Source organism: Ylistrum balloti, unplaced genomic scaffold (genome assembly GCF_031769215.1).
Source record: "Ylistrum balloti isolate Yb309-2 unplaced genomic scaffold, AGI_CSIRO_Ybal_v1 Utg369664, whole genome shotgun sequence".
NCBI lineage: Eukaryota > Metazoa > Mollusca > Bivalvia > Pectinida > Pectinidae > Ylistrum > Ylistrum balloti.
The window spans coordinates 448,610-471,096 of NW_026781913.1; the positions used below are offsets into that span (position 1 = coordinate 448,610).

The window sequence follows — 22,487 nt, forward strand, 5'->3', positions numbered from 1 at the left end:
ACATAAAATCTAAAGATTAAACCCTGTCACTCTCCAGGTTTATTTTGTCACTCTCAGGTAAAAATCCCTGGTTTATTTTGTCACTCTCAGGTAAAAATCCCTGATTTATTTTGTCACTCTCAGGTAAAAATCCCTGGTTTATATTGTCACTCTCAGGTAAAAATCCCTGGTTTTATTTTGTCACTCTCAGGTAAAAATCCCTGGTTTATATTGTCACTCTCAGGTAAAAATCCCTGGTTTATTTTGTCACTCTCAAGTAAAAATCCCTGGTTTATATTGTCACTCTCAGGTTAAAATCCCTGATTTATTTTGTCACTCTCAGGTAAAAATCCCTGGTTTATTTTGTCACTCTCAGGTAAAAATCCCTGATTTATTTTGTCACTCTCAGGTAAAAATCCCTGGTTTATTTTGTCACTCTCAGGTAAAAATCCCTGATTTATTTTGTCACTCTCAGGTTAAAATCCCTGTTTATTTTTACATACACTCTGAAGTATAAACCCTTGGGTTTATTTTAACATACACTCTCAAGGTGTAAACTTTATGGTTATTATTAATATTAGGCCAGATGTTAAAGCTATTATTACCAAAGAGTATAAAAAGGCAAGAAAAAAAAATATGAAAGAAATATGTAAAGAATATATACATATATATATATGTTATTAGTTGATATACAATGTACATGCTTGTGAAAGTTTAAGATGAAAAAATGCATGCATGAAAATGAAAGAACAGGATGAAAGATTAATAAGTCAAAGTTTTTGTTTTGAACCTTTCAGATCCAATTAAAACAAATGATATTTCTGTGTATACTAAGTTAGATCTAAGGTGTCTTCACAGTCACTCATCTCCACGCTAATTTTACGGCACAGGGCTGTTTAACAAGTGTTCACATATTTAAAGCTTTAAGTAATGGAACAAAAGTTTTTTTCTAAATGTATTTTATTAGACATAAAAGCATAACTACTTTTCCCTCTTATGTTGTTAAAAAAAGTGAAGCATCCATTCATTAATGATATAATTGATGAAAGTATTTTCTTCACTGCTTCAAATTACACTAACAAGAGAAAGCTTTAAGGTAACAAGTGCCCCATCTGCCTTCTTAAGAGTTTCTTTCAAAAAAATTTAAAAAAAAAAGGATGATATATTATTGAGGACCAAAGTGCACTATCAGCAGTAGGAGATGAGTTAACGGCAAACATTAATATGTAAAGTAACTATTATATAAGCCCATTATTTTGTGTTAAGTTTACTCACGTGGAAGATGTACCCCTAAAACAAGAATTGCCCCCTAAATATTATTTAACTCTACCCACACAGCTCTACTTCTACGAAACAAAATAGCTGAAATTGATTTTTGATTTTTAGTATGCCTCTATTTTTTGTAACACATTATTTTTTACATCGATATAAACAGCTTGACAGATAAAAGTCTTTGAATGGAATTTTAAAAAAGAAAATTGCTTTATGTTTATAGTTAAGGACTGGGAAAAATGATTGTTTTTTAATGGTTTAATGAAATGAATAAAAAAAATGGTTGTAAAAATTTAAGAAGAAAAAAATATGCAAAATGTCCAAGCAAAATGCTGGGAGCTATGGCAACAATGAAGTGAATTAAATATAACTTTCTACTGATGTAGGCAGAATGACAAATATCAAACAGCGTGGAGTTGGAAGGTTAATGAAGTTTGGTGATGATGACTCGTGTGACTGACATGCATACCTTGCACTGTTATGCCCCTCACAGCCATTAATGATAAGTATGTGGTCACTTGGCAGTGTTTACATGTACAGAGAAGCCATCTTTATCAGACGTTATCAACCAGGACATTTTAGGAGTAAACAGAAGAGAGCTCTGACAGTCCTGAATTACAGTTAATCAAGTTGATGTCAAGTCCAATTATCATATGCGAAGTTGCCAATTTTTGTTTCACTGAGAAAATGCTGTCATCCCAGTGTTTACAGACAAAATTCCAACCAGAACATTGTAACTTAATAACGATGCATTTGTCAAAGCTGGTTACGTGAAATATCAGTAAAACATTAAACATTGTAAAACTATTGCATAAAAATAGAATGATATGTCAATAATCATCTCCTATATTTTATCAATAAATTTAGCCTCGATAATAGAAACGTTTCCATGGAAACCTGTTGGTGGGAGATTCTCCATCAGGTAAATCCTGCACTGGTGACCAAATTGTACCATAACAGGAAGAGTGTTAGATTAATACCCAATAATGATACCATGCCATCCAGATTGACAATAATTGCCAGGTGACTTACGATCTTGTGTTGTGTTTATGTCGTCGAACGTTATCTTTGGATCGACTGGCTTTGTTGTTCTCTATCTCATCCTTCATGTCAAGGATCTTCTGTTTGATTTCAGCATCCTCACACAAATCTGTAACATTACACACGCTTTACACAATAGCAATGGTTAGCTTTTTACATATTTATGTAGAATTAATTGTTCTATGTGATCTACTGTTCCTGTTTCACTTAAACTTCAAAATTTAATGGCTGAGATGAAATATACATTACTTAAATTATTATTCAGGTGTAAACAATATTTGATTTGCCTGGCAACACATTCTAATCTTATGAATTTACAAAATACATAATTATATTTATACACTGATTAATTTCCTTGTTCTTATAATATTTCTCTGTGTGCAGAATATAGAACATCATTTGCAAGAGGTCTTACCGAAAGGTGTCTCTCCATTTTTGGATTTGGAGTCAATATCTGCACCATTCCTAACCAATAGTTCTATCATTTCCGGCTGAAACAGGCACATCATGACAAAAATGAAGCAAACAAAACTACTGAAATTTGAAAATATGACCTTTGACCTTGTTTCTTCTTGAAGTAGAGATAAAACATAGTTACTTCGGTGGAGCGTATTAGGGTCCTTGGTGCCTGGATATAAGGCAAACAGAGAAACTGATTGGAAGTATTGTAAAGATTTTAGGATTAACCGCAATAGGTAATTCAGGTCAGATTCTTTATTAAAGTAATCAATTAACTTCTCTCTTTATATGCTTTTTTAAGGTTATGTATTATTCTCCTATTTCTAATTTGTAACAAAATATACGTTAAACTGTAACAACGTCCTAAATATCATGTGTATGGTAAAATGAAGACATACCGTTATTACAGTTTTGTATGGTGTTGAATATTTCTAAATAATTTCGCTTTGTGATTAATTTGACAATGTATTCTGTCAATTTAATACATTTTTGATAGTATTAATTGGATTGGATTTATCCTTAACACTAACTCTACATAAACTGTTATCTGCTGGGTATAGAATCTGACCATCAAGTCTGTTCTGTATGTTTCAATATTTTGGTTGTGTCCTTCATGATAAAGAACGCAGGATTATTGATATTTTGTGATATCGGTAATATGAGTTAATATCCTGAAAGAACATCAAATAGCTCTTAGCTGATTACAAACCTTCATATTTTTGTGAAGAACATCCTTTAGTGCAGTGATGAAACATGACATGAGATACTAATATATCCTACAATCAGTTTATTCACACCTTTTGAAAAGTCACCAGAAATGACAACAATAGCTAAATCATTGTCCTAACCTTACCTGCCTACTTCAGAGTTCATACACTTTCTCTCTGAACAGACAAAGAATGTAGTTATAGTTTTCTTTAAATGTTCACTCGAATTGGACCATGTCTAGTCCTCTTGAATATTTGAACAATGGATCAATAATCATTTTGATCAGGTCACAAACTTAAGGGGTTGCCACATCTCAGTTGGTTAGAGCATGTGCTACACTAACCTCTGATGAAGACCTCAGGTGGGTGGTTTGACATTTCCTACCATGGTGGTTTGTGCTAATGTAGTTGTTAGTTGTGCCCGTGCCCGCGACACTTCACTCTCAGGATCATATGAGACGGGCCTCTTGCATATTGTTCAGTGAAGTAGCCACCAGATGCTATAAGGGGACACTGGCTGTTCACAGGGTGATCAACTCAACAAATCATCGAAATGAGAAACTGAAATATCTAGTGTGATCAAATTTAACCAGACTTAAAACCTCTCATTAAAGTTTCACATTTTTCACAAATTGGTGACATCTGAAGGTGTACCAAAGAAGGGGAGATAACTGTACCTGTAGCCAACACGCTGCAGCATGGATTGGTTGCCATGAGTCCCTGTCTCGCATATCCACAGAGACATGATGATCCAACAAAAATTCTGCCACATGCATGTATCCATTGGCAGCCGCAATATGGAGCTATAAAAATTAAAAATATCACAATGTATTCATGTCCATGATCAACTGAAAACATGGACTTTATGAAGGAGTCACAAAAATGTCATTAACTTTAAAATTGTATACGGCTGAATTAACAATGATTTTGTAAGACTGTAATATTGTGGCTCACGGTCTCTACACTGATAAGATTCAGAATCACTGATGACATTTATTACTTCTCTATATGTTTTCAATATTATCATCAAATCAATGTGTGCTATCAACCGAACAGCCACTTTAATCTTCATAAAGCTTTAGTGATTTTATTTTTAGCTGATTATGGCAGATTCTGGAAGCATTGAAATCACTCTATTCCTTCTCGTATTGTTTGGTTCATATTTTTGCCTTTAGATTTGGAAAAAAACAACAAAAGAACAAAACATTATAATCCTTGTTCAATAAAAAATGAGCTTCATCCAACTTTACATCGAGTCTAAAAAAATAGCTGTGGAGTAAAATAAAAAATATGAAAATAAAGCTACCAGCTCTACAGTTGTAAAAAATTTGATTTACTGATAAACGTTCAGTAGCTTGCCACTAAACAAATTATCTGAGAATACCAGTCGCCACATCTACTGTAGTAAATGCCACCTGTTATATAAAACCGAAGAAAAAACTGTCAAGAACAGGATTATAGATACTGGTTTGGTGGAAGCTCTGCAGTATCTTAACACATAAAAACCAAATACAGTATATCTACCAGGTAACTGAAATGCTTGAGAAAATGGGAAAAGAAATTTTAAGCCACAAATATTTTTTTTTTCTTATAACAGTTGACTTTCTTAACGTGGCATGTACTTTTAGAATCAATTTTTATTTAATTAAGATCTGAAACTTCAGACTTATATTAAACAGACAGAGCTTATTTTTATCTTTTCTCATTCATCATCACAAAAAATGGTTATCTCTGATGGCAGAATGCACTAAACAGTCACAAAAACATACACAGCTACAAGATTATGGTACATGGTAAAAGGTCATTCTTTTTTAAGGTAGGATGCTACACAGATAAACTGAAATTTGAAAAACAGCTGGATTTAATTGACATCTTGAATTCCAATTGATAAGACAAATAGGAATGAAGTATGGGTGACTTTGTCCAGAATCTTCTTGAGATATATGTCAAAGATACCTAAAAATCTGTTCGATTCTATAAAGTGTTTTTGATTTTTATCGATTAGTCACAAATTATTGGGTGTTTGTATTACTACTGCTGTCAACCAAAAAAAAAAAAAAAAAAAGACAAGAAATTTGCATCAAAACTAGTTTAAAAGTAACTACCTCAGAAATGTTTCCTATATCTATGACCCTCCCCCCAAAAACCTGTAATGTCTCAGTGTATATACAGGAAGCTGACACTAATCAACTTACTGGAGTTGTGCCGTTTTCTGTGTAATACTCCAGGTTGCCATTCTGGGACACAATGTATTCCATGTCTTTTAGCATTTCTTTCTCTGCTATCAACCTCGTCTCATCTATCTCTTCCTGAGTGATACCTGGTCATCAAAAACATATAAATCATACTTTATTGAAGTTTTCGATGTGTCCTAGTGTTAGTGCTATAACTGCTGATCTCAATTCCTTGTAGAGTAGATGACAACATCAGGGTACGGAGATACAGGACAAGTTTTCTTTAGTATGAGAACAAAAGACATGAACAAGGTTATCACTGATCAAGTACACCAATATTCACTAAATCAGACCACGCTTCTTCTGTATGAACCACAAGAGAACGAGGGTGGTATGTGTAAAGACATATCGACTGTCACATTTTATGATAAGTGGATATTAAGCTTGATTTCAATGCATCTAATGGAAATTAGATAGGGTAATTTGGTTTTCTATCGTGTTCAAATAAAATACATGATCTGACCTCCAGTAGATTCCTAAAAAACAAACACACTTACTCCATTCTAAAATTACTGGAGACTTAGAATGATGTAGATATCAGGATTACAAGAAAACTTAAACAAAATCTGACATCTGACTTTTTTCTCCTCAAAACTGCCCTTCATTTATTTGCTCTAAGCTAATCCTATGGCGCCTTTAAACCATGGCTGACGAAGAAGTTCTCTCCATATTAAAGTCATGGTGTTGATACAATTAGCTGCACCAGTCATATCACTGACACAGACCTGATCTAGATGACCTTCACATTACAATTACAAACATATTCCTCAGATTTTGTTAAAGTCAATGATTTGATGTCAATGTCCCCTCTCTACAGTGTGTCTGTGTGATACACAGAAAAATCAGTGACCTTAGAACTATCACGATAATGTTGCAAAAAGTTCAATTTATCAACAAATTGTTGATAGAATCAAGTGAGAATGTTGTCATTGGAATATCAAAAGGCTTTACACATTTCCCAGAGTGATTATCTGTCAGAATCATTGTTAATATGGTGAAGCCTTTATGTACATGCTTGAAATTCAACACATCTACTTTATGAGCGGCAAAGATATTTTTCACTCACATAAATGATAAAACGATAGATATCATGTTGCTATTTGAAAAGAAATTTGGAATTTATCTATCATTCTTTATAAAATATTCCCAGGAGAAAATACCACGTGGCAGCTGAATAATGTGTGTTGTTATCCAAATTGATGTCAACATTGAAAATACCATGTGACAGTTGAATAATGCATGTCATTATCCAAATTGATGTCAACATTGAAAATACCATGTGACAGTTGAATAATGTGTGTTGTTATCCAAATCGATGTCAACATTGAAAATACCATGTGACAGTTGAATAATGCATGTCATTATCCAAATTGATGTCAACATTGAAAATACCATGTGACAGTTGAATAATGCATGTCATTATCCAAATTGATGTCAACATTGAAAATACCATGTGACAGGTGTGTTGAATAATGCATGTCATTATCCAAATTGATGTCAACATTAAAAATACCATGTGACATGTGACAGTTGAATAATGTGTGTGTTGTTATCCAAATTGATGTCAACATTGAAAATACCATGTGACAGTTGAATAATGCATGTCATTATCCAAATTGATGTCAACATTGAAAATACCATGTGACATGTGTGTTGAATATTGAAAATACCATGTGACATGAATAATGTGTGTTATTATCCAAATTGATGTCAACATTGAAAATACCATGTGACAGTTGAATAATGCATGTCATTATCCAAATTGATGTCAACATTAAAAATACCATGTGACAGGTGAATAATGTGTGTTGTTATCCAAATTGATGTCAACATTGAAAATACCATGTGACAGTTGAATAATGCATGTCATTATCCAAATTGATGTCAACATTAAAAATACCATGTGACATTTGAATAATGTGTGTTGTTATCCCCATCGATGTCAACATTGATCATCAGCCTCAACATTAAAGGGCTGCCATGTTTTATCTCCCATCAAAATAACTGCTGTGGCAATGTAATAGTAATCATGATTATAAAAAAAAATTGTCTAATCATATGTTATGTATCACTATCATTTGAATTTCAAAACATATTGTAGGAGAAAATTATGATTCGTAAATTTTACTATGGAGCCAAAAATAAACATAAAGCATGTTTCAAAGACTAACATAATTATAGGCTGATCTCTACAAAAACAGATGGTTACCATTATTCCTGTAATCACTATTGTTTTACAGTACAGCATCTGTTTAGGGAATAATCTTATGTTCAGACATGTAGCAAAAACAACAACTTTCTCTCACACTACATGTGTGGAAAATATTCACAAACATGTATGAAAGACCTCACTCTGCACTAAAGTATTGCAACAATGCTTGCAATTTCCCATTGACTGTCAGTAGTACAGGCTAAAACAAATGCCCTATATAATTTTGCCTCAATTACAGTCAGTCACAGGAAGTTAGTGTTTCCACACTCCAATCCTAAACCACTTGAGCTGAAGAGTCACTCCAAACCATATGTACATAGTCCACTCCAAAGCTAATTGAAATGTTATGCTTTCTAGCCAAACTGGTCATCAGTAATTCATCAAGAGCGGTTTTTATAATATCTCCACAATAATTAACCGCGAAACAGATATCTAGTTTTTCTGATTTGTTTTCCCCTACAGAGATAATGACTACTTAGTATTAGCTTACTGTTTGTCTTCCCCTACAGCTGAAATAAAAATGATGTTTGTCATTTAGAGTTGTTAAACAGTGACAGTGTGGTGTTCCTCCAAATGTCAGACATCTGTATACTTCTCTCTCTCTCCTAACTGACAATATTGTTAACAAAAAACATGGCGTTATGTACGCTAGATGAAGAAATATTTTGATCTGAATTGATGACCAACACTGCTATAATAATGTCATATTTCTTCATTGTATGAATGTTATTGATGGTTAATGGTGATACATGGTTATCAATTTGCTGCTAATTCAATGGAAACAGGGTGTTGACAGTGATCATCTAACAAAGATTGCAATGTAATGATGACAGTAAGCAGAATAACAAGCAGAGCAAGTGTAAACTTTGTAAAATGTTCAGCATATAATAAGATAACAAAATTGTGCTGAGGACAAAAATAGGAAGTCTTTGTCTACAAAGTAAATGCGGTGAATTTCCAAGTCCCTGTAGATGGTTGGACATCATGATGCACAGCGTCTAGACAAACTTGACTGTCTGACTGTAATGACAAGGATCTGGTCTGGCATACCATTCTCGTCTAATAAGGCTGCTCATCCACTTCCATCTTCTTCTGTCTTACATATATTTGATGTAGCCTATGTGTTGCCAGGGCAACGTGTCTCATGACAACTGGTAAATACTATTGGTGTAAATAAAACCTTAATAAACGTGTCTTGTATGAGTATTCCATCACAATCTATAGACAGCCTTAATGGAGAGTCACATAATCCCCAGGCTGCACCAGTCATCTCATTGACACAAACCAGATCTTAATGACCTTGACCTCAGTCATACATATATAAGAAACATCAGTTCAAATTTTCCTAAAGATGATCTGTTGTCATTGTCCTTTAAAATGTGTCCCTTTATATACAGTCTGTGTGGTACAACTAAGAATCGGTGACCTTGGAATCCCATAATCCTGTTTCATAAAGTCATAAATCTTCAACTTATTAACAAAATGACCTTGACCTTCAGCTTACTGACCTCTCTTTGCCATTTCTGTCTCTATGTAATCCAAGGTCACTTCATCCTCACAGATGTCATATGGCATGTTTCCATCAGCATTCACAGCTAATAATTCTGCCCCTCTGAAAAAAGTACATAACATGGTTACTTTAGAGATCTTCGTGGAAATAAATGAGTCTTACAACAATCAAATAAATACCAACTTTACATCTGAATTCTAGACTGAACAGTTACAATCCTTGATAACAACAAAGATACCAGGACAGAGTTGCTGAAGAATTTAATATATGTATTGTTTTAACTGAATACAACTTTCCTATCTATGCTGCTGATATTATTTTTATCATCGTTAATGTTTTCCCAAATAAATTATCTTTTTTTTTTAATTGTTCAAGATATTTGTTCAAAGTGTATGATGTCAGTGAATGTATAAAATTTCGAAGCATCAGTATTTATTATTAAATCTGAAAGGTATTGAGGCTACAATATGATAAAAACAACTTTTAATTTTACCTGATGTTATAAGTTAGATAGAGATACTATAACTTACAGAATACTGATAAATCAGTTTCCTTACTTTCCTAAGTAGCCCTTCACACAAGTATGTGTATAACCTATTTAAACTCAGGCAATGAAGACAGATGGAAGTTTAACAAAAATAATTTTAGAGGAACATACATTAATTTCTCAAATTCCATAAAATAAGCGAAATTCGATTAACAAATGAATATATGTGTAGTTCCCCATAATCTGGCTGTTTGTATTTTACGGAAGATATATTCATGGTATCCTACCCTCCAATCTACATAGTCCTGTTTTTAGGATGAAAATTCTGCACTGCATATCAACATCATCTACCATCCAAAACTCTCACTGCTATCTCATATGTTTTATTGTGATGTTTTCTAAGAATTCATTATTTTCATATTAAAAAAAAAATAATGTAAAAATATGAAGTAAATCCTGTTAATATTTCAGCTTTTCACTAGATATGTGCCATGTATTCGTGAATAACATGCTATAACGATTCTACACTGATAAGGAATGAGGCAATAGCTTTTCGTTTAACAGTAACCATCTTTCAAGATAAAGCTTACAATTGTAAGGATCCCTCCAGTGTGAAGATCATTTTATGTGAATAATTTAGATGCCATATTTTTTTCTGATATTACACACAGGAGCAATTTCTGGTAGTATAGGACTGGATGAGATTGGGACTGACTGTAGTAGTTTGTAGATTAGAGAAAACATGCTGACATTAGTTAAATGTTAAAATCATCAGTTGCAACATTTACTGTAACAAAGCTACCACTTATCTTACTGTTATCTCAGCATCACTTCCACATCCTCCACACCACTAGATCAATCTCCTACAGTACCACTCTCAAACTTCTTCACACTCATTAAACACCCAACACTCTCCCTCATTATACCTAACTCCCTACACTCATCCTCATTATACCTAACTCCCAACACTCATCCTCATTATACCTAACTCCAGAAACTAACTCTCATTATACCTAACTCCCAACACTCATCCTCATTATACCTAACTCCAGAAACTAACCCTCATTATACCTAACTCCCAACACTCACCCTCATTATACCTAACTCCCAACACTCACCCTCATTATACCTAACTCCCAACACTCTCCCTCATTATACCTAACTCCCAACACTCACCCTCATTATACCTAACTCCCAACACTCACCCTCATTATACCTAACTCCCAACACTCACCCTCATTATACCTAACTCCCAACACTCACCCTCATTATACCTAACTCCCAACACTAACACTCACCCTCATTATACCTAACTCCCAACACTCACCCTCATTATACCTAACTCCCAACACTCACCCTCATTATACCTAACTCCCAACACTCACCCTCATTATACCTAACTCCCAACACTCACCCTCATCATACCTAACTCCCAACACTCATCCTCATCATACCTAATCCCAACACTCTCCCTCATCATACCTAACTCCCAACACTCACCCTCATTATACCTAACTCCCTCATCATACCATTATACCTAACTCCCACTCACCCTCATTATACCTAACTCCCAAAACATTATACCTAACTCCCAACACTCATCATACCTAACTCCCAACACTCTCCCTCATTATACCTAACTCCCAACACTCTCCCTTTTTAAACCTAACTCCCAACACTCTCCCTCATTATACCTAACTCCCAACACTCACCCTCATTATACCTAACTCCCAACACTCACCCTCATTATAACTAACTCGAGAAACTCACCCTCTTTATACCTAACTCCCAACACTCATCCCCATTATACCTAACTCCAGAAACTCACCCTCATTATACCTAACTCCCAACACTCTCCCTCATTATACCTAACTCCCAACACTCACCCTCATTATACCTAACTCCCAACACTCACCCTCATTATACCTAACTCCCAACACTCACCCTCATTATACCTAACTGGAGAAACTCGCCCTCATTAAACCTAAATTCTGATACATTCCTTCATTAAACCTAACTAATACTCACTTTCACTAAACCTAATCCCAATACACATCCTTATCAAACCTATAACTCCTAATACTCACTAACCTAATACACAATACTCATCCTAATTAAACCTCACTGTACTATTACCTATTGTTAAACATACTTCCATCATATACCTGTCCTGATTAGCCTCACTCCCATTAACTCAAAACTCAGCCAAACAAGCACATTACCGAGGTATTTCTCCCTGGAATAAGATTTTCATTTATTTGAATGTCCTCACTGAAAGTCAAATCCAATTGATGTGACCTAATTCAATAATTAAAATATGGCTCTGTGTACAATCAGTTAGAATCTAGAGAATAACTTTGTTAGAAGTGTCATCATTCTTTGCTAAAGCTGTCTCATTCCAGAAGATTGTAGAAAATGGTAATACAGAAAGAAGGAAAAAAAATCTCAAAATCAAAATAGAAAATTCTGCTATCACCACTCTCAAGCATTTCAAATCTGCATTCTTATACCTCTCACTTGACATTTCTGCTTTAAATTGTTTTAATAACGTCCCTCACTTGTACTACTGTTAACAATTTTTTCTCCTTACAGTTCAATCCAACGATTAGTATCTCAAATATGGAAAGATAAAAGTTCTGTGTCAAGATCAATTCAGCTTTGCGCATAGCTAAATCTTCCTGTCACACATAACATGTGTTAACTTGACTAAAGTTTCACCGGCATCTTTAGAGTAATTTTAATCAGCAGATGTGTGCTGGGTGGAAACAATGGTCTTGGATTTCTATAAGATGAGATAGAATTTAGACATTTATCCTGTAGGGAACGATGATCATTATAGACCTTATATGTCAAGTCATGTCTAAATATAGACTCAAGATTTAATCTTTTCTCGTTAAGACAGGAAGAAAACTATTGGTACACATTGTTCCCTATAGTTACTCCCTAATTTGTATAAATTACATTTTAATTGAAAATAATTGGGAGTAGGGATTGTGTGGGCTTATATTGGCTCAGTATAATGTCAACTTTTGTCCAAAACATTTAGAGAAAAAGAACAAAAGAAAATGAAAAAAATGCACATTCTTTAGTATAGAGTTATTTTATGATATTCATTTGTATCATGGATTTAAACAGACCACCTTGAGAAGGGAAATAAGGACACAGCTAATAATTTTATTGAATATAAAAATTTTGTTCTAAAAATAAAATTTCACAGCTACCTGGAATACATATATTGTATATAAAGTTTAAAAGATATGATGAGAATCTAGTATGCTTTGTAGAAGCTTCAATCCATAGATAGGAAAACTTATAATCCAAAAAAGAAAATTAAATAAATTTTAAACTGTTTTGTTTACGATATTTATTGCCATCTATCTGACTTTCTAGGTTCACATAAAACTTTATCAATTCAAGTTGCAAAAATAATTCTTAGTCAGGAAGCAAATACTTAAGAATTTGATTTTGAGCAAAATTTCTATTAATTACCAGTGTGTTGCAATATGGATGATTGGTAGGAGAAACGAAGCTGGTTTTATAAGATTGACAGTGTGTACTTGTCAGCTGCCAGTGTTACAATAAAGCTATTCAATTCAACAATCAATAGCTAAGCTATGTACTTGATTAACTTTGTCATGGGATGATCGCAAAATATGGCAGCATTCTACCTCATAGCAGACAACAGCTACGAATAATTATGTATGGGAACAGTGGGAAAGTGGAGCCAACATGCTGACATACACAATCCTGCACATATCACATCCCTAAAACAATTTCTCTGTTGAATGAGGAAAGCAATTAGAAATGTATTTGCTATATATGAAGTAGACTGAGAGCTCTGAATAGGAAAGGAAATTTTAGCCAAATATAATATGTAAGTAAAAAAAAAAATGAAAATCACATTTATTTTTATTTAGTTATGAAAAAAACATGACTTCATCTTAAAATGTCATCTACAAGATACACATGCAGATTATGGTACACAAGAGCAATCCATTGTGATATTAAAAAAATCTGATATCACTATATACACAGCTATTCCATTCTATCAACAAAGGATTTCCCCCGATTTTCAGACTGGTATATTTGATCAAGGATTTGCTGACTTGGGAACATTTGGTATCTGACCTACTTTTCCAAAAACATCAATATTCAAATCAGACAGCATTTATGTATGAGGAGTCAGTTTGGTAATGGTTATGGTCAATCATACTTAGGTCTTTATACAGGGACACAGAGTCCAGTACAACTCTGATTCCTGTTTTATATCTTTGGACTAAAATACCCTGATTGCACTGTACAAGATAGGGAAAGAAACAAATGAAATGATAAAATGATGAGAGATTTAATATTGGTGTTACAGCCCAACCTGGTGAACACTCCTCGTAAAAATCACCCTCTACTCTTTTACTGGAAACTGGGTTAAAGCATCATGGAAAATTGTTTCTGACACTTTAATTCTAGGTGAGATACCCAGTGAACACAGCATCTTTGGAGAACGTTGGCAAACGTTCAATTTTGGTCACAATGTCCCTAAATTTTCAGCAACATTGTATATATAAGAACATTATTTTTTAAATGTTTATGTGAAGTCACTATGGATGTTGTAATAATATGGCAACAAGGTTATTGTGTAAACATTATAATTTATTGGAAAAAGAATGATATTCAATAATGTTTGTTTCCTATATATTTATTTTTATGTGAGGAAAGGAAGAAAACATGGCAACAAATGTAGCTCGTTTTTGGCTCTTTGTCTATATATTAAATTCTAAAACAGAGTACCCATCAATGTTGGTCACTTTATTGATCTGACTGATCTTGTTGGTCTCATGATATCAATTAAACATATTAAAAGTGTCACATTTACAAACACATGTTTCACAGAGCTGTTGTTAGTCATTAGGACACGCTTCCACGTTAACGTAACAATCAGGACAAAAACATCGCCATCAGGTGTTTGTAAATTGTTATTCCCTTTTTATTTCATTAAAAGAAGCCCTGAATCCCCATGTCCTGAAATACACAGCAAACAAGAATGTCATTAAATCCATCAAGGATAATCTAGAGTAAACATGAATGGTCAGTGACCCAGCTAGGGTGATCGGGTCTCTTCCAATAGGCTGTAGGTGTAAAATTATTGATAGACCAATGAAAACTAGCAGCATGGTCAAGAGAGAAAAACGATGGATAATAGCCTCCTCACTCTATCTGGTGTGAAAGCCTGTCACTCTATCCTGGACCTGGGTATGTCGTCAAGTCTGTGAATACATGTCTGTGATGATAAGGTTTCCCAAAGGTTTTAAATCATCTCTCCCTGCACCATGCATGTCAGCATGCAATAAACAAAGCAAATGCTGACTGGTAGAACTAATACTGTTACACACATATCATCCTCCGACCCTGAGGTCTAATACTGCTTTATACATGTCAATGATTCCTTCCATACAATGTCTAACTCAGCCTTACAAATGTCTTACTTAATTGTGTTCCAGACCCCTTCATCCTATCGTATGGTATCTAATAGAATTTTATGCCTTACAAATACTGATAGTCTTCTGTTTTATCCACAAAACTACCTTACACACATCCATGACCTCTACCTTACATACATTCATGACCTCTACCTTACATACATCCATGACCCCTACCTTACACACATCCATGACCTCTACCTTACACACATTCATTACCTCTACCTTACACACATCCATGACCTCTAACTTACACACATTCATTACCTCTACCTTACACACATTCATGACCTTTACCTACACACATCCATGACCTCTACCTTACACACATCCATGACCTCTACCTTACACACATCCATGACCCCTACCTTACACACATCCATGACCTCTACCTTACACACATTCATGACCTCTACCTTACACACATTCATGACCTCTACCTTACACACATTCATTACCTCTACCTTACACACATTCATGACCTTTACCTACACACATCCATGACCTCTACCTTACATACATCCATGACCTCTACCTTACACACATCCATGACCTCTACCTTACACACATCCATGACCTCTACCTTACACACATCCATGACCTCTACCTTACACACATCCATGACCTCTACCTTACACACATTCATGACCTCTACTTTACACACATTCATGACCTCTAACTTACACACATTCATGACCTTTACCTACACACATTCATGACCTCTACCTTACACACATCCATGACCTCTACCTTACATACATCCATGACCTCTTACTTACACACATCCATGACCTCTACCTTACACACATTCATGACCTTTACCTTCACCTACCTAAAACTATAGTTAACTTCATCCTCTCCCCAAGGAGAAACATGAGACCCTGGGGTCATATAATTTATGATTTCTGTAAAGCACCTAAAGATCCCTCCGTTCATAAAGAGCATATAATTCTACTTAAACTGGTTTTTGAGAAGAAGATTTTTTAAATTTGAGTAAATTTGACCTCTTTTGGCCCAAATAATCAGCCCTTGGGTGTCAGGCAGGATCAATAGGTAACATTAAGCAGTCATCCTTTGCTAGTAATGCAAACACAATTTTTAAATATTTCCATTCCAAAGTATGCTCAAATATCCTATTTTTCTATTTAAACTATAGTAAACTTTACCCTCTTCCTGAGAGGGAAATTTGAGACCCTGGGGTCATAAAATTCACAATATTGGTAATGAAGAGAATTTGATTCTACCATATCTGGGTATTGACGAGAAGATTTTTGAAATTTGAGTTAATATGACCCCTACCATTAAGTAGTTATCCTTTGCTAGTAATTCTAACCAAATCTGAAATATTTCCAATGGAAATTTAAATAAATTATGCTCAACCCCCAGGTCCTCGGGGGTGATAACTATATGATTCTCCATGTTGGTTCACCTTTAGCCAGGGAATGTTTCTTTGAAATTTCATTGAAATCAGTTCAGGGGTTTTGGAGAAGAAGTTAAGAATGTTAAAAGTTTATAGATGCACATTACGCAGGTACATGATGCACAACAAAAGGCCATTGCAAAAGTCTAAGGTGACCTAAAGGTTGAGTCACATGCAAAATTTCAAAGCATATTGAATCAGCAATAAGTCAAGGGCCTGGCCAGTGCTTAAAGTCAGGTCCAAGTAGGGCCTACTAATGACATGGACTTATAACTAGGTGAATGTGTCAGTGGTGTGTACTTACTTGTCAATGAGGTGTTTACAGAGGTGTACATGCCCACAGGTGGCAGCAGCGTGTAATGGTGTCCACATCTCACTGTCCTGGGCATTCACTTGGGCTCCAAACTCCAGCAACAACTTCAGCATCTCCTCACTGTCATCTATACAACACTAGAATAAAAGGTCATCTCTAAGTTATATACCAACAACTATACCACCAAAATATTCAATTTTATTGGTAAACTTACTCCGACAATTTCCATTAATTGATAAACTGTTATTAAGGTGACATTCAATTTCAGTCTAAGAGGACTTTATGAGGTAATATCTATCCATGAAAGCAAATTCTCTCAAAAAATTTTATTCACTTTTTTTCCCTTGAAAAAAAAAACCCCACAAAATTTACGATTATACAGTAGACAATAGATTATCAGAACTTTAATCTACTTCAGAGTTCATCATTTCACCACCTTACTGAAATAAAAGTATCAAACTTTGGCAATGATTTACACTTCAATGTGTCCTTCAGTAAATTCTAAGAGAAGATGAATGGGCTTTAGAATATAGTTCAGTAGGTTTGCCCAGCCGTGCCACCCTATAATCTATCACCGCCCACTAGATTTGGAGGATTCCTATCCATAGGTTAATTGTCTGACATCTGTATCCAAAGCTGATTCAACTTTGTACAGCAGTAAATTGTGTGGTTATTCTGTATACATAAACAAATTATCTTCAATTACTTGTGAATGGCTAAAAACACAGAAGTAAAATTGCAGTGGGAATACTATAATAAATTAGAGTTTGGGCTTTAAATAAGGTTAACAACAGAACAATTGCAGACATGCTGTAAACACACATATATCAGAAATAAACATATATAGCTTCAAACTTTTTGAAGTGGAAGTATCGTGATAAAAATTTGGATTAAACATCAGCAGATTTAGTAATAGTTTTAATATCATACTGGTGTGTTTGATAATATCATTAAAATATCAAGAGACAAACATAATCTTAGCTTTAAATAGACTTTCAAATGTTGTAGGAGAAACAGTCTGAATCACTAAAACACAAACCTGGTGAAGGGCTGTCAGTCCATCTTCATTAGTGGAATTAGGGTTCACACCTTGGGTCAGAAGTCTCCTCACTACAAATACAGAGAAATACATATAGACTCAATAATACACAAACTGGAAATACAGAGAAATACAGAGAAATACATGGAGACTCAATTATACACAAACTACAAATACAGAGAAATACATGGAGACTCAATAATACACAAACTGGAAATACAGAGAAATACAGAGAAATACATATAGACTCAATAATACACAAACTACAACTACAGAGAAATACAGAGAAATACATAGAGACTCAATAATACACAAACTGGAAATACAGAGAAATACATAGAGACTCAATAATACACAAACTACAAATACAGAGAAATACATGGAGACTCAATAATACACAAACTGGAAATACAGAGAAATACTGAGAAATACAAAAAGACTCAATAATACACAAACTGGAAATACAGAGAAATACATATAGACTCAATAATACACAAACTGGAAATACAGAGAAATACATGGAGACTCAATAATACACAAACTGGAAATACAGAGAAATACAGAGAAATACATGGAGACTCAATAATACACAAACTACAAATACAGAGAAATACATGGAGACTCAATAATACACAAACTACATATACAGAGAAATACAGAGAAATACATAGAGACTCAATAATACACAAACTACAAATACAGAGAAATACATATAGACTCACTAATACACAAACTGGAAATACAGAGAAATACAGAGAAATACATGGAGACTCAATAATACAGAAACTACAAATACAGAGAAATACATGGAGACTCAATAATACACAAACTACAAATACAGAGAAATACATAGAGACTCAATTATACACAAACTGGAAATACAGAGAAATACATAGAGACTCAATAATACACAAACTACAACTACAGAGAAATACAGAGAAATACATATAGACTCAATTATACACAAACTGGAAATACAGAGAAATACATGGAAACTCAATTATACACAAACTGGAAATACAGAGAAATACATATAGGCTCAATTATACACAAACTACAACTACAGAGAAATACAGAGAAATACATATAGACTCAATAATACACAAACTGGAAATACAGAGAAATACAGAGAAATACATGGAGACTCAATTATACACAAACTGGAAATACAGAGAAATACAGAGAAAAACATGGAGACTCAATTATACACAAACTGGAAATACAGAGAAATACATATAGGCTCAATTATACACAAACTACAAATACAGAGAAATACAGAGAAATACATAGAGACTCAATAATACACAAACTACAAATACAGAGAAATACATACAGACTCTATAATACATAAACTGGAAATACAGAGAAATACAGAGAAATACATGGAGACTCAATTATACACAAACTAGAAATACATTGAAATACAGAGAAATACATATAGGCTCAATTATACACAAACTAGAAATACAGAGAAATACCCATACTTGATAATACACCAAACTACCATCCTAAATGACCCTTAAAAACTTTCAGTTTTAATTTATGACCATATTGATATCAATACTCACTGAGTTTTGAAATGACATCATATAATTACAGTTCAATGGTGTGAAATCAAGAATTCTTGTAATATTCTGAGTTGATAATTTATAAAAACTGACAAAACTTGTCATGTTTAGTACACCTAGAATCTTACATAAGTTTGCATTTTTTATATCACTTATAAAACAAGTATCATTTTTCATTTTATTTCAGCATCTGGTAAGTTAAAATGAAAAAAGTCAGGCTGGCTTAAAAGAAAAATTCTGATTCCTTTCGAAGATCTCACAATGATGTATAGAAGTTTTCACAATAATGCAAAAGACAAGAAAACATCCTGGCTCTAGACCAACTGTCATCATAGTCAAAAAATTGTGAAAGATTATCTATATACAATATGAATAAATTCATTTAAAAATGGCAATCATGTGATGAATTAATATATTCTGTAAATATATGTATGTTTTGCTGCACAAAGCACACCAAAAGAGGATCAACCCACATGGTTTATCTACAACCTATATTCTGCTGACAGGTCTCTACACATGTAACCTGTATATATTGTGCAGCTTTTAAGTCCATTCTGAAGCCTATTTTCTGTGTGATGAATATTTACATAATCTGCTCTGTCAGGCTTGTCAACTTTACCACCAAAGCTACATTTCAATCTAGATAATCCCCAAAAATTCAATTCAATGAAAGACAATGACATTTTGTTATTTACATATTATACAATCAGCGTGATTGATGTCTGTATGTTTGATAGGATTGTAGAAATCTTTGGTCTTTTTATCTGTAAACCCAGCAGGCCCAGTCATTACAAAACATGTATTAATACTGATATCTGTTGTGCTGCTCATGTCAATGTAACATCATCTGCCAGCTTCCTGATCATCATGATCACTGACTACATATATACAATCAGTAGTAGATAGAAATATCACCAGACATTGATCCATGTTACCAACGGTATAAATACCACCAAGCATTCCACAAAGTAAAACAATAGGTATCTGGCTTTGTTCACGTTTTTATTACATAACCTTGTTACCATGGGAGATCCTTGTACAGCGCTCCTGAAATTTCCTGTCATCAATAACGTTCAGACGTGCCCCTAATAGACATGACTTATGCTTCAGTGACAGGTACCACTGCATCCAAATCCCATAGTAGGCACTAATCTGTAATTCATATTTATAAGGACGTGGCTGATTTTCAATCATCCCAATTAGTGATTTACCGGAATGGGAATATGGAGCAATCTTCGTGGTCTGTCATGGCCAGCAACTTAATAACAGTGTTAAATGTTCCCTCATCCTTCGGATATTGATTGGCCCTTGGGTAGACTCGAGTCCAATTCACCACAGATGACCCTATGACCATTATTCATACCAATGTATGGACACCCTGGAGGTTATCATTTCTCTCAGTCCCTAAAGCAACTTGTGATCTGATCTAGACTATCAACAATGACATACAGGAAAACTGTGCCCAAAACTATATAAAAAAAAGGAAGAAAAAAAGAGAGGGTGGATACAACGGTGTACATTGTAATTAAATATGTTTAGATTATAAAAGTTTCTCTAGAATGGTTTTGTTATCACTCCAGGATATGTCGTACTATTTCTACAAGCTTCTGTGATTTATGACTTCAAAATGTAAATAAACAACAGCAAACCTATATGCCTGTCATGTCTAATCTGAATTTGAATAATTTTGATTAAATATACAACCTCAAGTGTTTGAATTTTACATTGAGAATAATTTGTCAGGACCAGGTATTTAAGACACGTTAGAGGTAAGAAATGTAGGAATCTGAGGTCTTCTGATCATACATGTGTGTGCTTGTTTAAGTTGAGTTTTACATTTGAATAGACATATCGTAAACAAGAAAGGGACATCATTTTTTAATTGTCTTGTCATGAATTTTAACACATAACTTCATTTGGGATCTTTTCCCTTAGCAATGCCTGCTTTTTGCCTTAATGCTGAGGGTCTATTTCCAGCAAGGAATGGTTTGGTTTCTCTCCCCAACAGAGATTTATCCTAAGTCTGTAAAATGGAATACTAAATGAACAGTATGAACTGGTAAGCATTTTTTCAGTAACATAACCATGTGAGGAGTCATACTACTGTGTTCAAGTTATTGTCAGTATAATGTAACCAAGTGGAATGTCATGCTACCATTTCCAGATTATCACATTTCAGTGTGATAACACTATAACAACAAACATCTGTGGCCTCATCATCTGTGGACCTGGTCCTCACAGGACCCAAGCTGTTAATTGACAAGAGTATAAAAAAACTCAATCAGAAAATCACACATGAAAAAATGAATATTTTGATGCTGAAATGATCAACAGCTTGATGCACTTACATGGCCGCAAAGTGGCAAATCTTATAATGATAAAGTATTGACCACTGTCTGGCTTTTGACATACACGTGTGAGGTTTGATATCTTGATAATTCACAAAAAGAAAAATGACTTTCCTTACTCAGGAAGCGTAGACTGTTTGACAAATCATAACCAGAACCTGAACCAAGATGCCAGAAAGAATATCTAGCTTGAGACCATATATGGTCAAATGTAGATTAAAGGACACCATGCACAGAGCTAGCTTGTAGATAGTCTATTACCAGTGGTTAAAGAAACAGCAATTCAAAACTGAAACCATAGCTATGAACTGTTGCTTGACTGCTGACTGTCTATCGACCAGAAGTTCATTGGTAGCATTACTACAGTACAATTAGACTTATGGATACTTGATAGCAATATTAATGGCACTTTAAAGAGAAATTG

The 22,487-nt window shown here is 34.1% G+C and overlaps 1 protein-coding gene across 1 annotated transcript in view; it reads right to left on the bottom strand.

Moving 5' to 3' along the window:
* LOC132559813 (protein phosphatase 1 regulatory subunit 16A-like) overlaps positions 1–22,487 on the bottom strand; it is a 42,385-nt gene that overhangs the window by 14,330 nt on the left and 5,568 nt on the right. The window contains exons 2-9 of the mRNA XM_060224443.1: positions 18,148–18,218; positions 17,100–17,245; positions 9,413–9,516; positions 5,654–5,778; positions 4,136–4,261; positions 2,708–2,783; positions 2,284–2,401; positions 1,255–1,269 (exon numbers count right to left, since the gene is read on the bottom strand). Of these exons, the coding sequence (XP_060080426.1) occupies positions 1,255–1,269; positions 2,284–2,401; positions 2,708–2,783; positions 4,136–4,261; positions 5,654–5,778; positions 9,413–9,516; positions 17,100–17,245; positions 18,148–18,218 (781 nt within the window). The remainder of the gene's footprint in view (positions 1–1,254; positions 1,270–2,283; positions 2,402–2,707; positions 2,784–4,135; positions 4,262–5,653; positions 5,779–9,412; positions 9,517–17,099; positions 17,246–18,147; positions 18,219–22,487) is intronic.